General features: G+C 40.2%; 1 protein-coding gene across 18 annotated transcripts in view; it reads left to right on the top strand.

Annotated features, from left to right (window-relative positions):
• Window positions 1-12,474, top strand: part of pparab (peroxisome proliferator-activated receptor alpha b) — a 91,251-nt gene extending 78,777 nt beyond the window's left edge. For all 18 annotated transcript variants that reach the window (XM_084933961.1, XM_084933958.1, XM_084933952.1 and 15 more), the window contains 4 exons: window positions 2,719-2,857; window positions 6,450-6,649; window positions 9,372-9,825; window positions 9,922-12,474. In XM_084933961.1, coding sequence (XP_084790087.1) covers window positions 2,719-2,857; window positions 6,450-6,649; window positions 9,372-9,825; window positions 9,922-10,166 — 1,038 coding nt within the window. In that variant the 3' untranslated portion in view covers window positions 10,167-12,474. The remainder of the gene's footprint in view (window positions 1-2,718; window positions 2,858-6,449; window positions 6,650-9,371; window positions 9,826-9,921) is intronic.
• Window positions 12,475-13,825: the final 1,351 nt, after the last annotated feature.

Below are 13,825 nucleotides of genomic sequence, written 5' to 3'. Positions count from 1 at the left end.
AGCCAGAGTTGTTTTACAGCAAGTCTTAAGGCTGTAAAACAATAAATCAAAGACATTTCTCCGAAGTCAAGGTAAATTTGTTCAGCCTATACCTTTAGGAAAAAGTCATGTCAGTGCATATCTATGAGAGGTGGCCTGAAAGTACTAAAGGTTAATGTTAAACCCCAAACTTTGAACATGAGTTGAATGGGAGAAGTCAACATTTCTTGATCATAACCAGAAAATCTAGAAATTGTGCCTTTAATTACAAATTTAAACAGCGTTATCCTCACGTTCTCTTAAAGCACTCAATAACTGAGAAATGATTATGTAGAGCAGGAGTTCTCACATTGCTGATGACAGCTGTGAGAAGAAAGTGAGTCCTTCTGTCACCTTGTATAATGAGCTGAGTGAGTGACAATGATGACAGTAAAAGGGTTACTGGGATGTGGGAAGAAACTGTAGGAAGTATTCGAGAAACTGAAATATGGATGACTAAATATGCCACAATCAAAGTTACAGTTGAGGAAAAACAGCAGTAGTTTAGCCAAAATTAGAAAAAAATATGAATGAATGAAAATATGATTTTTACTTTGTTTAACGTTGATAAAGGTTTTTCTGTTACAAGCTACTGATGATTGCACAGCCAAACCATGGAATCGAAGTCTTTATTTCAAAGATATAAGAAAGAAATGTTAATTTACAAAAGAAATAAATGAACATGAAATAAAAGAAAGCTATCATATTCACGTGAAAAAAAGCTAATGATTTCCCATTGGAAAAGGAGTAGGAGGGAGCTCTAGGTCAGGGGTGTCGAACTCCAGTCCTCGAGGGCTGGTGTCCTGAAACTTTTAAATGTCTCTCTGCTGCAACACAGCTGAGTGAAAATGGGTCATTAACAAGACTCTGTAGGACTTGACTGCATGCTAAATAAATTTAAGTGTTTGGAAAATTGTATTTCTAAAAATACTATTATTGTACCATGTTCATTCACTAATGAGCTGCTGTAACATGAATCAAATGACTGAATTGTCACTTCAGCATGTAGTCAAGTTTTACTAATGACCTACTAATTTTATTAAGGTGTGCTGCAGCAGGGACACATAGAAAAGTTTCAGGACGCCAGCCCTCGAGGACTGGAGTCTGACACCCGTGCTTTAGGTCATTATATGCCAGGGGTGGGTAACTCCAGGCCTCGAAGGCCAGTGCCTTGCAGGTTTTAAATATCACCCTGGGTCAACACACCTGAATGAAGTGATTAGTTCATTACCAGGCCTCTGAAGAATTTCAAGACATGTTGAGGGGGTAATTCAGCCGTTTGAATCAGCTGTGTTGGATCAAGGACGCATCTAAAACCTGCAGGACACCGGCCCTTTAGGCCTGGAGTTCCCCCACCCCTGTTATATGTGTATAAGTTTTCATTATACAATCAAATCTATACATATATGTGCTAAATAAATATACTTATCGAATACACAGGCTTTTTTAGATTAATATATATTAGTGCTGCCAGCGTTAATCTCATTAAAATGACGTTAAACGCCATAACCGCATTAACGTGGCAAATCTCTGTTAGCGAGTTACTGCAGATCGCCCCGTGCGTGGGGCTTCATGGCGTCAACGCGTTAAAATATCTTTATATATATATCTGTATACACTGATCAATAATTATTTAAATACACATATCTAAAAGTATTGCTTTTTATATACACAAATATCCATATTTAATGTAAAGCATGACCATTAAGCACCCTGCCTCATCCATATACTGATTTATAAGTGCTTTTTTTTTAAATATAATTTTTTTTATTTGTGTAAAAATAAATAAATAAATTAATAAAAAAAATAAGGAAACAACCATGGAAACCAATAGTTGTCAATAATTTTCTTACAACGCACACACACACACACACACACACACACACACACACACACACACACACACACACACACACACACACACACACACACACACACACACACCTGTTTTTGTTTAGTTCTTCTCTGATGTTTGGGCAGCGATCAGTAATAGAAACATGACCCTCACCAGTCAGGACATTCATTCAGGATGACATTGGATGTAAGCAAAGCCGGCATGCAGCCCACTTGAGCGAATCTGAATTTCTTTTCCATCACAGTGTTATTTTATACCTGTTTGTGTGCCAGTGTCAGGCTCAGGGTTAGTAGGTGAAAGTCAGCCAGTGTTGCGAGCTCACATGACTGTCACACGTCTGTGTATTCTTGCTCCGTACGTACTTTAGCAAACTGATTGACTGAGTTTTGGATGAAATCTTTGAAGCTTGCTGTTAGCAAGTAAAGGATAAATATGTTATGAAGCACCTCCCCAGGACATTTTCCTACCCTTCGATGAACTATAAGTGCTGTTTGGTCCATCTGTTCCTTACCAAAGTTAAATATTGCTTTGTGTTAAGGTTGTGTAAACAGAAGGAAACTGGTGGTATTGCTTTGTGAACAAAGAGCTGCTTTTCCCATGATTATCGTCTTAATACAGTGGGGAGACGATAATTTTATTTCTGAAACTGGCTGCTGAACGGCTAACTTTATTAAAAGTAAAATGTAAACTTTACTCTGTTTTATTTAAATTTTTATGAACTTTCTCAAAGAATACTTCACTTTGTGTCTGAGCAGTCTGGTCAAATGAAAACACGTTTGCTTCATGTGAGCACTAATTACATTTCTTATGTTCTGTTTTTTTAACCCCTCCCCTCAACCCTCCAGGGTTTTTTTCGCCGGACCATCCGTCTGAAGCTGGAGTATGACAAGTGTGAACGTCGCTGCAAAATCCAAAAAAAGAACCGCAACAAGTGCCAATACTGCCGCTTCCAGAAGTGCCTGTCAGTGGGAATGTCCCACAATGGTGAGTCCTGGGCAGTGCTTCGAGCTCAGAAGCACACATCCACACGTCCACCTTGCTTGTTACTTGTAAACACAGACTACTTAACAGAGTAGCACAGTTGTGCTGCTGCCAGGAAAGATTGAACAGGCACGTACCCACATAATTAGCACAAATAAGCCATCAGACAGTTGGGTGTTCAGATGCATGTTAAGGCAGGTCCCTAACTGACACCTAATTCAGGCGAATATAGATTTATATGTCGTCTTCATTTAACCTTTGGACAATTTCCACTCTTTTTATTCAGAAATAGACCAGAAACAAACCTGCAGATGGAAGGCACGCCCGTTCTCTGTCTTGGCAGTGCTAGTATCACATTGCATTATAATTACATTGGCTGAAACTGCTTGACCCATTTGGTGCAGATGTGCAAACAGGAAGGGAAAATCACATGACCTTGTGCGTCCCTCCACCCGATTTTTTTTATTTTATTTCCAGCTTGCAAATACCTGGAGCTCACTAATAGTCAGATTTTGTGCAAATTTAGCACATGGAGAACATCAGGAGAGCAAATTATTAAGAGTTTAAGTGGTTCTCAGTATTGCTAATTAATCACCGTTACTAGTTTGTTGAACTTCCACATAGTTCTATTCACTTGGACACTGAAAAGAAATCTTGTGTTTTGCAGCAATAACCTCTATTTCTCTCTGTGTGTGAGGGGAGATATACATGTTGGAACACAAGGATTTCACAATTGGAAAAGCTTAAAAGATTCCCTCCTTGGTGTGGGCTGTCTTTCTTTTAAATACAAAAATATTATGTGTGAAATGATATTTACACTCAAAATATAGCACATCATGTTGACCCTGGGCTAAGGTCATTGTACTGATCGAAAACATGAGTGTATGTGTTTGTATGAGTGGACTTCTGCTAAAGGTATCAATGCAGCCAGTCCGTGCACACAGAGTGTGTGCACACTTTGCCGATATTCCACGCTGGTGGTAGCAATCCTGTGGACGTGTAACAGCTTTGATTTCTCTCTGGAGAGATTGACCGAATATAGCCTTCTCTGTTGAGATATAGTTTAGGTTACCCCTCCTCTTATGGTTTATGTTATTGACTTCATTGAGCAAAATGTAAGCGAGTACAGGAACTTGAGGGTATGTGAGACCGTCGCAACCTTACAACCTGATCTTTGGAGGTGTGGTGACACCACAGGACCACAGCACGGCTATTTTTGTATGTCTCTTTGTATCGATTTAGAGTCATTTACAGTAGCCACAATGGAAGATCCTCCCCAAGGTTTGCATTTTATTTAATTTTTTAAAATTTCAAATGTAAACCGATCAGAGCATCTCCAAAACTGCACCTCTTTTAGGGTGTTCCCAGTCTGCAGCGGTCAGTATCTGTCAAAGGTGGTCCATGGAAAGAACAGTGGTGAACCAGTGACAGGATGATTGATGCACATGAGGGGTGAAGGATCGCCAGTGTGGTCCGGTCTAACAGACAAGCTATTGTAGCTCAAATTGGTGAAAAATATTTAATGCTGATTCTGATAGAAAGGTGTCAGAATACACAAATGAGTCAGGGATGGGCAGTCAGATTTTTTTTTTTTTCTTTTGGGTCCTGCCATCCATGTGGATGTTACTTCACGCATACCGCCTACTTAAGCAATACTGCAGACCACGTGACCCTTTCATGGAGGCGGAATTCCCTGATGGCCTCTTTCAGCAGGATAATGCACGCTGCCACAAAGCAAAAATGGTTCAGGAATGGTTTGAGCACAAGTTTGAGGTGTTTGATCCATGGAGGCCTCACCTCTCAGCTTTGAGGACTTGAAGGATATGGTGCTAACATCTTGGTGCCAGATATCACAGCACACCTTCAGGAGTCTTTCCCTAAGGAGCCGGACTGTTTTTAGCAGCCAAAGAGGACCAAGACAATATCTAGGCAGGTGGTCATAATGTTATCCTTCATCATGGTATATAGTGCTTTTCTACTCTAAATGAACACTCAAAGTACTTTTTTAATACTAATAAGCTTCATTTACCCAAAAATCCACACATCTCACTTTTCTTTATCTAAACACTTTGTTTCTAAGCATTGCAACAGCACAAAAACTCTTTATTAGCAAAAGGGACTGAAAGTTTTCTCAAATCCAGCAACTTATTTCCTCACGCATTTCATTTGCTGACAAGACGCAGACGGCTCAGCAGACTGACGGACTGACCCCTGCCCACCTTCAGCTCCCTTCCACGCTTATCCCCTCATACTGTCGCTTAGGAATTAGACTTACACGAAGCTTAGCATCAATCACTTCCTCACATCTTAATTGGACTTGGCTCCTGGCCAGGCGCCCACCGTGGAGCTTTACTAGCTTCAGATGATCCATCCACATTCTGAGCAGTAATCTAAAGGGCCCTCGTGCTGCCTGCCAGCTCAAGGTCTCATCCTTGCGCAGTCCTCTTCAGTATGCTCGGATTCATTTTGTAAGCAACCATCAATAAATATCTGATGTTTTTTTTAATGCTTTTATGGGCTCATAAAAACCAGGCAGTTAGTACAGCTGGTCTCCTCACATAGACGTGCAGATTTGTGTGTGAGTAAAACAGCTTGTGCACATTTAAACTAGTGAAGAGGGGTTGGAAATAGTTCACCTCTAATCTCATTAGTCAAATGGGATCAGACAGTCTGAGCGATGCCAGCATCCTCTCATAGAGAAATAGCGCTTATTAACACATGTTGTTGAAGAACGTTTCAAGAAAATGTTGCCCACTTTGTAATTTGTGCTAACTTATGTCGTTACTGTAATGCACAAAAAGTCCATTTGCCTTTCAATGGCAAGCAGACATGTTTACCGTCTCTTTTTTTTCTTCTTATCCTTGCACAATGTTTCATATAGCACAGGATATTTCTGATGCACTGAAAATTGTTACATATTTGACTGAACCTTCTATGGTAAAGTGTTTTTCCTGACCTTTTAAACTGTTTTTGTTGCTGCAGATTTATTGTACGTGTTCAGGCATAGCGAGATGTTTTGGCAAAAGCCAGGGGAACTAAATTGACTTCATGAAACAAGTCTCTTGTTTCTTCGATGTTTGTACTTTCATCCGGCTATAAGCCACTGAATTTAAGCTGGCACTGAGACGGGCAGATACAAGTTAAATTACATCTTTGATTGAGCTCAGCATTGGAAGTTTATGGTGTTATCATGGAATGTGTTCTGTTGTGTTCAGCTATAAATGCCGTTTTAACTTGTCCATTCCATCTGTCTATTCTCTTCCACTAAATTCATCCTGTGCTTGTATGTTATTCAAGAGTTCCTTCTTTAGAATACAATATAAGGCTATCTGCACATCCTCTGTGGTGTTTGGCAACAGATATGCTTTCTGCAGTACTACCGTATTAAAGTATTAGCTTTTTGAATTTGCAGAAAACCTTTATATTTTCTGGATACATTTAATATTTTGCCTTCATTTTTAAGTTTGCTTGAAATAGTTGTATTTAGCAAGGTGCTTTTACTGGAACTGCACTTGGTGTAACTGAAATAAATCTATGACTCGACACTTTTATGTCACCACAAAGTCATCTCCATCTCTCTGTGTGCTGTCCGCAGCCATCCGGTTTGGTCGGATGCCCCAGTCAGAGAAGCTAAAACTAAAGGCGGAGATGGTGACGGTGGACAAAGAAGTGGAAAACCCCCAGCTAGCTGACCAGAAGACCCTGGCCAAGCACATTTATGAGGCTTACCTGAAGAACTTCAACATGAACAAGGCCAAGGCTCGATCCATTCTCATGGGCAAGACCAACACTGCTGTACGTTGATTAGTGAGTAAAGTAATGGGTTGGTGAGTGAAAGGTGTTGCACATGTGGACCTCATATTTGCACGTTCTTCCATTTCCAGCTTTTCCTCATAGTGCGAGGTCATGCGGTTTTGTAACTTTTAATTTATTTTTTCCCGGCTGGAGTTATTTCAGTCTCTTTCTGAGCACATAAAATACATTTTGCAAAGTCATGTCTCAATATGACCTGGCAATCACTCCCTTAGAGATTAGACACAGCCAGCCAATGACAAAAATAAGTTGCTCAACCAGCGGAGCAATTCAGCACACAGGATGGGCAAGGACTTACTTAAGCCTGTTACTTAGCCTTTCACTGTGCATTTCCTTTAATGTGTATGTTCTTTTTATCACCCATTCCCATTCACCCTAAAAGCATTCCCCCTCTGATGTGCTTCTTTCCTACCGAGGGGGATAAAAAGCGGGGGGCTAGAAAAGGAGAGGTTCATGGACTGCAGCCCAGAGAGTCTGAATTCCATGGATGGATGTGTAGGTGTAAAATAGGTCAAGAGGGACAGATCGGTCCAAGCGCTCATCCAAGTTCAGGCACAGATCTTATCCACTGCTTCAAAGCTCCTGATGAACAAGCAGAGTGGGTAGAAAGTACTCAGTGACTGAATATTGTTTAACCTACCTTTGCTATCGCAGCACTTTTACACAACTTGTAACTGCCCATAAAAGTCTTGTTGTAATTCTTGCCAGGGGTCTGTGTACAAATTCCAACAGTGCGGCATGTTAAATGTACATCTCAATAAGTCTCATCAAATGTAACTTTATTCATACAGATACTATTAAATATATATGTATATATATATGTCTTGATCTGGATACAAATGCTTGTCACTTCAACCCAGGCCTAAAGGTCTCACCAATGAGTAAATAGCAAGTTTCTGCATTCTGAAAACTTTATAAGTGAAGATTAGTATCTCCCCCCTGCTTTGACGTGTTACTCCACTGCAGCGTCTTCTGTTTAGAAAACAATTCAAATGATTGTAATGCCAGTACACATTTGTGTAGTTCATGTGGACTGGGGAGTTTGGCAAGCAGTGATATAATATAAGGACAGTTCCTGAAAAGTGTATCGTGTGACAAATTGGAATCAGCAACAAGTTTTGGAAAACACTAGTTTTGCTATTTCACTTAAGAGAAATAGAAAGACACTTTTTAAAATAATTCCACCTATTTAGTCTTTCTTTTAATGCATCATAATAATAATTCTAGCGAGGTTTACTCAAAAATATGTTGTGCTCAAAAAGCAGAGTATACACGCTTTGACTTCTGGAGCTGTGAACCTTTTTTGATCTTCTCCTCATCTGAACCTCCGTTATCAAATCAAGGAATGTTAGCGTGACGTAAAAGTACAAAATTAACCACCTCAGCATCGTGTTGCGCACACCTTCCCTTGTTACTCTAGCCCACAGTTAGAGCAGCATTCATGAGTCAGAGCTCCGATGTGCAGCAGCAGGTGTAAAGCTGTTCATCCAAATGCTGTAACTTGTCCTCTGTGGGAACAGTGACATAACCGAAACACCCGTTAACTGCCCACAATGCTTTTGTTTGCTCTCTGTACAGGTACACTCACTGTAAACAGACCTGTTGACAGGGCACTGGGCACAGTGTCAACATTTAAAATTTTAGACATTTTGAATTAAACTCTGTGTTTACGCTGCATTTCTTTGAGCTCTAACTGTGCCTTCAGTTGTGGATATTGTGAGTAACATCTAAATTTTTTTTTTTTTAATTGTCTTGGTCGATGATTTCGTTGTTGTGACAATGCTTCTTGGAAATAAATTTTATACTGTTGGAAAGCCTGTTTGTTTCCCCAACAATGGCGCCAGAAAATGACAGAAAATGCATTTGTGGGTTCCGCATATGAAAAACAAAAAAAAACCCAAAAGCCAAATCTTTACTTTCCAGATTTACTGCCAAGAACAGTTGTTACAACAAAGAATTAATTGATCAAACACAAATTTCCTTACTTTTTGTGCGAAGTTTATAATTATAGTTACCTACAATCATATATTTCTTATTTTTCTATATAAATATAATTGAATTCAGCAGAACTTCAAGCACGTAATAGTGAGCTGGTTTTTCTCAAGCACCGAAACAGCTCTGACTCAGGGCATGGATATGGGACCTCTGTGGGTGTCCAGCGGTTTTTGGCACTAGAACATTGGCGGCGGATCCTCTGGGCCGCATGTCCCCGCTTGGATTTGGAATTAGTGGAATGTGTGCATTAGCATCTAAGTTTAAGTGGGTTTTAGCTGTTCAAGTAACTTCCACATGAATTCCAGCATTACGTTGTGATGAGATGATCACTGTTGCACTTCGTGCCTGTTTGTGGGTTTAATGATGTGGCTGGTGTGTGTGTGTGTGTAGCAGTAAAATCAAGGACAGTACGCGTGTCATCACGGAAACAAAACATTCAGATGTCAATAAGGGCTCTAGGCTTAGCCTTTCCTCTCAGTGAAGATTATTATCTGTAAACACTCCAGTCAGTCAGTAATTCACGTTGGCAAGTTTGCTGAGTCGGCATGTTCCATGTCAGGTCTCGTCTGTCACGAATCGTCTTTTGTTAACAGGCCAAAATCCCAGTTTTCGCTTCTATAGCCTGTGTTGCATTTCAGCTGAGACACATTTTTAACAAAGCATTATATTTTTAGTTTTATAGTGACGTTTATTTCCCTACCATCCACAGCCTTTTGTCATTCACGACATGGAGACCCTCCAGCTGGCAGAGCAGACACTGGTGGCCAAGATGGTCGGCTCCGTGGGAGCGATTAAGGACAAGGAGGTGGAGGTTCGGATTTTCCACTGCTGCCAGTGCACGTCGGTGGAAACCGTCACGGAGCTCACAGAGTTTGCAAAGTCCGTCCCCGGGTTCTCGAGCTTGGACCTCAACGATCAGGTGACTCTTTTGAAATACGGAGTGTACGAAGCCATTTTCGCCATGCTCGCCTCCAGTATGAACAAGGACGGGCTTCTTGTAGCGTACGGCTCGGGCTTCATCACCCGGGAATTCCTCAAGAGCCTGCGTCGACCGTTCAGCGACATGATGGAGCCAAAGTTCCAGTTTGCCATGAAGTTTAATGCGCTGGAGTTGGACGACAGTGATCTGGCTCTCTTTGTGGCTGCCATCATCTGCTGTGGCGGTGAGGAAATTTGTTGCATGCATTCTTCAGTATCCTATAAAATCCTTTTTACCTTACAAAAGATGATGATGTTTCTCTCATTTTCATTTTGGCTAGACCGGCCAGGCCTGGTGAATGTGGCACACATCGAGGTGATGCAGGAGAGCATCGTCCAGGTCCTGCAGCTCCATCTGCTGGCCAATCACCCCGATGACACTTTCCTCTTCCCCAAGCTGCTGCAGAAACTAGCTGACCTGAGGCAGTTAGTCACTGAGCATGCACAGCTTGTGCAGGAGATCAAAAAGACAGAGGACACCTCACTGCATCCGCTCCTGCAGGAGATCTACAGAGACATGTACTGAAGACTTTAGAGGTATAACCACAGTAGGAAAACAAGAAACCATCTCCTTCTGAGCGGGGACTTTGAAAAGAAGAGGAGACGTCCACATACTGGGTTTGAACCACTTAACCTCCGACCCTAAAGGGTTAGCTTTGGTGTCTGTCCAGTGTAAGGGAACCTAAAGGTGAAGAAAAAGGAGGCTGATGATTCATTTGATTTGACAAAGTGCTCTCCACTTCATTGTGTGTGAACCTTATCAGGCAGAAGAATCATGTATGCTAAGATACTTTGTACAGCTGATTGAGCCCCTGTCCAGACACCACTGAATGCAATCTCTGACCAAACTCTAAATGTTCTTTTTTCCATATTTTTTTTAAAACGTCTGTAAGGTCACCTCCTTGGTGTAACCCTGAGGTAACCCTAATTTGAAAACAAAAGTGAACTTTATAATTGCCACTTCAGCAGATTGTTTTACAGCAACGAGCCATATGCCCAAATAACTTAATAAGAACAGCAATTATGCAGTTTAAATCAAGGCAGCTTCTCCTCAATTGGCTACCAAAATGTAGCCGGTTGAGGAGCCAGTGGTTATCAGCACACCAGCCCGCCACCGTGATTCTCAAGCTTTTCTATGGAGTCACCTCCTGAACATAACCATTTTATCTGTACTTCATGTCCCCGAAGCCATACTTCTTAATGACACAGTAAAAATTGCCATCATTATTATTATTTTATTTTATTTTAATACTCTTAACAAGAAATACGACTTAGTGCTTAAGTTGTCCACAAACTGTACTGGGAATGCTATTTTTTTTTTTTAAATTAGGTAGCAGACCCCAAAGTTCAGACTCACTGTGTACATGCACCACAATGCACTGAAGCACAAGCATGCCTGTGATATGTTAATGTGACACTTTTCTAATGGAGGTTTCAAAGGACAAAAAAGACATGCACAGGTGTTTGGCACTCCCTCCTGATGTGTGTTCTGGTATTAAAGGGCTAACACTGTTATTAACCACAATACAACTCTGACACAGGCGACACATGAATTCACTCAGCGAATCTCTCTCTGTTATTGTGTTTAACTGTCTGTTTGGTCCTCATAACACACGTGTTAGTTAAGATTTAACAATCTTATGTGCACATTTTTCCCTGAAGAAAACCACAGTGATATGGGCTCATTGGTGAAACATCTAGTTTGTTAGTCGAAAGGTTGTCACACTTTCATTTGTTTAGTTTTCTCTGTGAAATCACTTGGCCAGTTATAGAAGACAGTCAATCTGGACGTATGCAGGTAAAAGAAAAATGAGTCTGTAGCCCTTTTCCTACCCAGTTATTCTCTGGCTTTGGTGTTTTTGCTATCTAACAAAATAGGCACATTTCCATGTGAAAGTGCCGTTCCTGCATTTTGTTGTCATACTGCCTTTAATATAAAATACATACGGTGGACATCAGAGGACCTATGTTAAGGGAATGCTGAAAACATGCATAGTTTTCTGATAGTTCGGATCATACACATCTGACTCTCTGTGAGAGGGCGCTACTCCTTTTCAGCCTCATCACTCACACTGTCCTGAAATGATCATTTAATTCAGAGAAATGTTCCTTATGTTTGTAACACGTCGCAACATCAGAGCGGGCTTTACATAACTGAAGCTTTCACACTGACAGCTCACTCCAGCTTTTAACTCTCATGGTAAACAAGGTACTAATGATGATTGACTTTTGTATTCCTAAGTTGGGTGAATACTTTCAGATGTTTGAACATTTAGAGTAAATGTAGTTATGTACTGTGTTTTTTTTTTTCTTGGTCTAAATGCGTCATGCTTGTCTTTGAATCGAATCATATTTTTATACTGAAGTATAAATATATATATAACAAAATCTCACATGTGTTTATTTGAAATGGCACAGCTGAAAAGTACATTGTAAATAGACTTAAGGTGTAACAGGGCAACTGGTAATCTGCATATCCATAGATCTGAATTTTTGAAATGGAGAGTCATCTAGACCATAATGTGCATTCAGTTCCTTCAAGTTGCACTTCGTTTATCTGTCAAATTAAGCACTAGAGTTTTAAACTGCAAGCATGCGTGGTCTGCGCAGGGCTACACTACCTTACATGTTTGAGTGGTTAGTTATAAACTTGACCTCTGTGACCTTTTGATTACCATGAAGAGTAAAAAAGAACAAAAAACATTTCATAGGAAATGTGAAGGCACAGCTTAGCACTGATCATCCAATACTAATCCCTTCTTCTAATGCTTTTATCTCAGGTTGTACATAAGAAAACAAAGGGGGTAATATATGCACAGATTGGGGGGGGGGGGGGGGGGGTCACATAATATCTCTGTTGGTTTATAAAGAAACTGAATGCACTCGTAATTTGCCATTAAATCACATGCTATAGCAGTAAATGTGTTGCAGTAATGAGAAAAACACGTATATTGTTTTACAATTCTGATCTCATCATGCTTTTTCTCTTTGTTTTTGTCTGACTTTTCTCACTCGCTGCTATATTGTACTAACTTACCAAGCATTTCTTATGCCATAAGTAGATTACTGATCTTTAAACTGCCTCTACTTGCATATATCTGGTCACAGAATGTCAGACCCACTTCAGCGCAGCTCAGTTTTTAACCTTGCAGATTTCCTGGGACTCGCTCATCCCAGATGTGCTCGGGGAAAAACCACAAACCTGTGTGTGCCTTAGTGTGTGCCATAAAACACCAGATTTAAAAAAAAAAAAAAAAAGTTTCTTGTGCACACACTTGTAAACTGTTGGCATCTTCAGCTAGATTTAGCTGTTTGTGACACAAAAGGGTCCCGCAGGCTGGAAAATAATGTCACTGTACATTCTATACAATGTGCACCCTTCTGGGTAGTAACAGTGAAGGATTTGCTTTTCAAAAATACAGACTTTTTAAATGTTAAACATAAAAAAAAACTGCTAGAAACTTTATCAACAAGGCAACTCAAAATGTCAACAAGATGTCATGTAAATTTGCAAAGTCAGCTTTCCCTTAAGAATGTCTTTTTTGTGTGTTGAACTGTCAAGGGACTTTTAAACTTTTATCAGGGAATCATAGTCTTCCTTTGTTGAACTAGCTCAGGATATAGGACAGTACTGTTTTCCCTTCCTCATTCACTCTGGAGTGAGTATAGAGTGCTCTGCCTTACAATACGCATACACCAACAACAATACAGATTAAGATTACCTTTATTTTTGTTTTTCCAGAACTGAAAGAAAGAAAAGAAAAACTTGGGCTTACTTGGGGCAGCAGTTATAGGATTTAGAAACGTGATTTTTTTTCCTCTCTCCTGAGTTAAACTTGTTTCTGTGGCTGTAGTGTCATGCAAAGAGACAACGGAGTCTCCCTTTCGATGTGTCATTAATGTGTACTGTGGCTTGATAACAATAGTGTAAATGTTTGATGAATGTATATTTAGTCATTTAAACGATGAAACAAATTGAGATTGAATGGATTTAAAAATAAAGTGATTTTAAAATCTGCTACGTATCGTGTGTTCAGACTTTAGTAGGTAACGCCAGTCAGTGCAAGTTATTTTTATTATGACATTGCCTTATTTACTTTTTATACCAGAGCTAGGTTTCTAGTTCAGATGCATCTTTACGACACCAAGATGTGCACATACAAAACCAAGATGCCGTCAACAAGA

The sequence above is a fragment of the Perissodus microlepis genome, chromosome 7, assembly GCF_051167445.1.
Source record: "Perissodus microlepis isolate ML-2025 ecotype Zambia chromosome 7, ASM5116744v1, whole genome shotgun sequence".
NCBI classification, from domain to species: Eukaryota; Metazoa; Chordata; class Actinopteri; order Cichliformes; family Cichlidae; genus Perissodus; species Perissodus microlepis.
The sequence above is the reverse complement of the archived record's forward strand: the minus strand, read 5'-3'. Positions and strand labels throughout refer to the sequence as shown.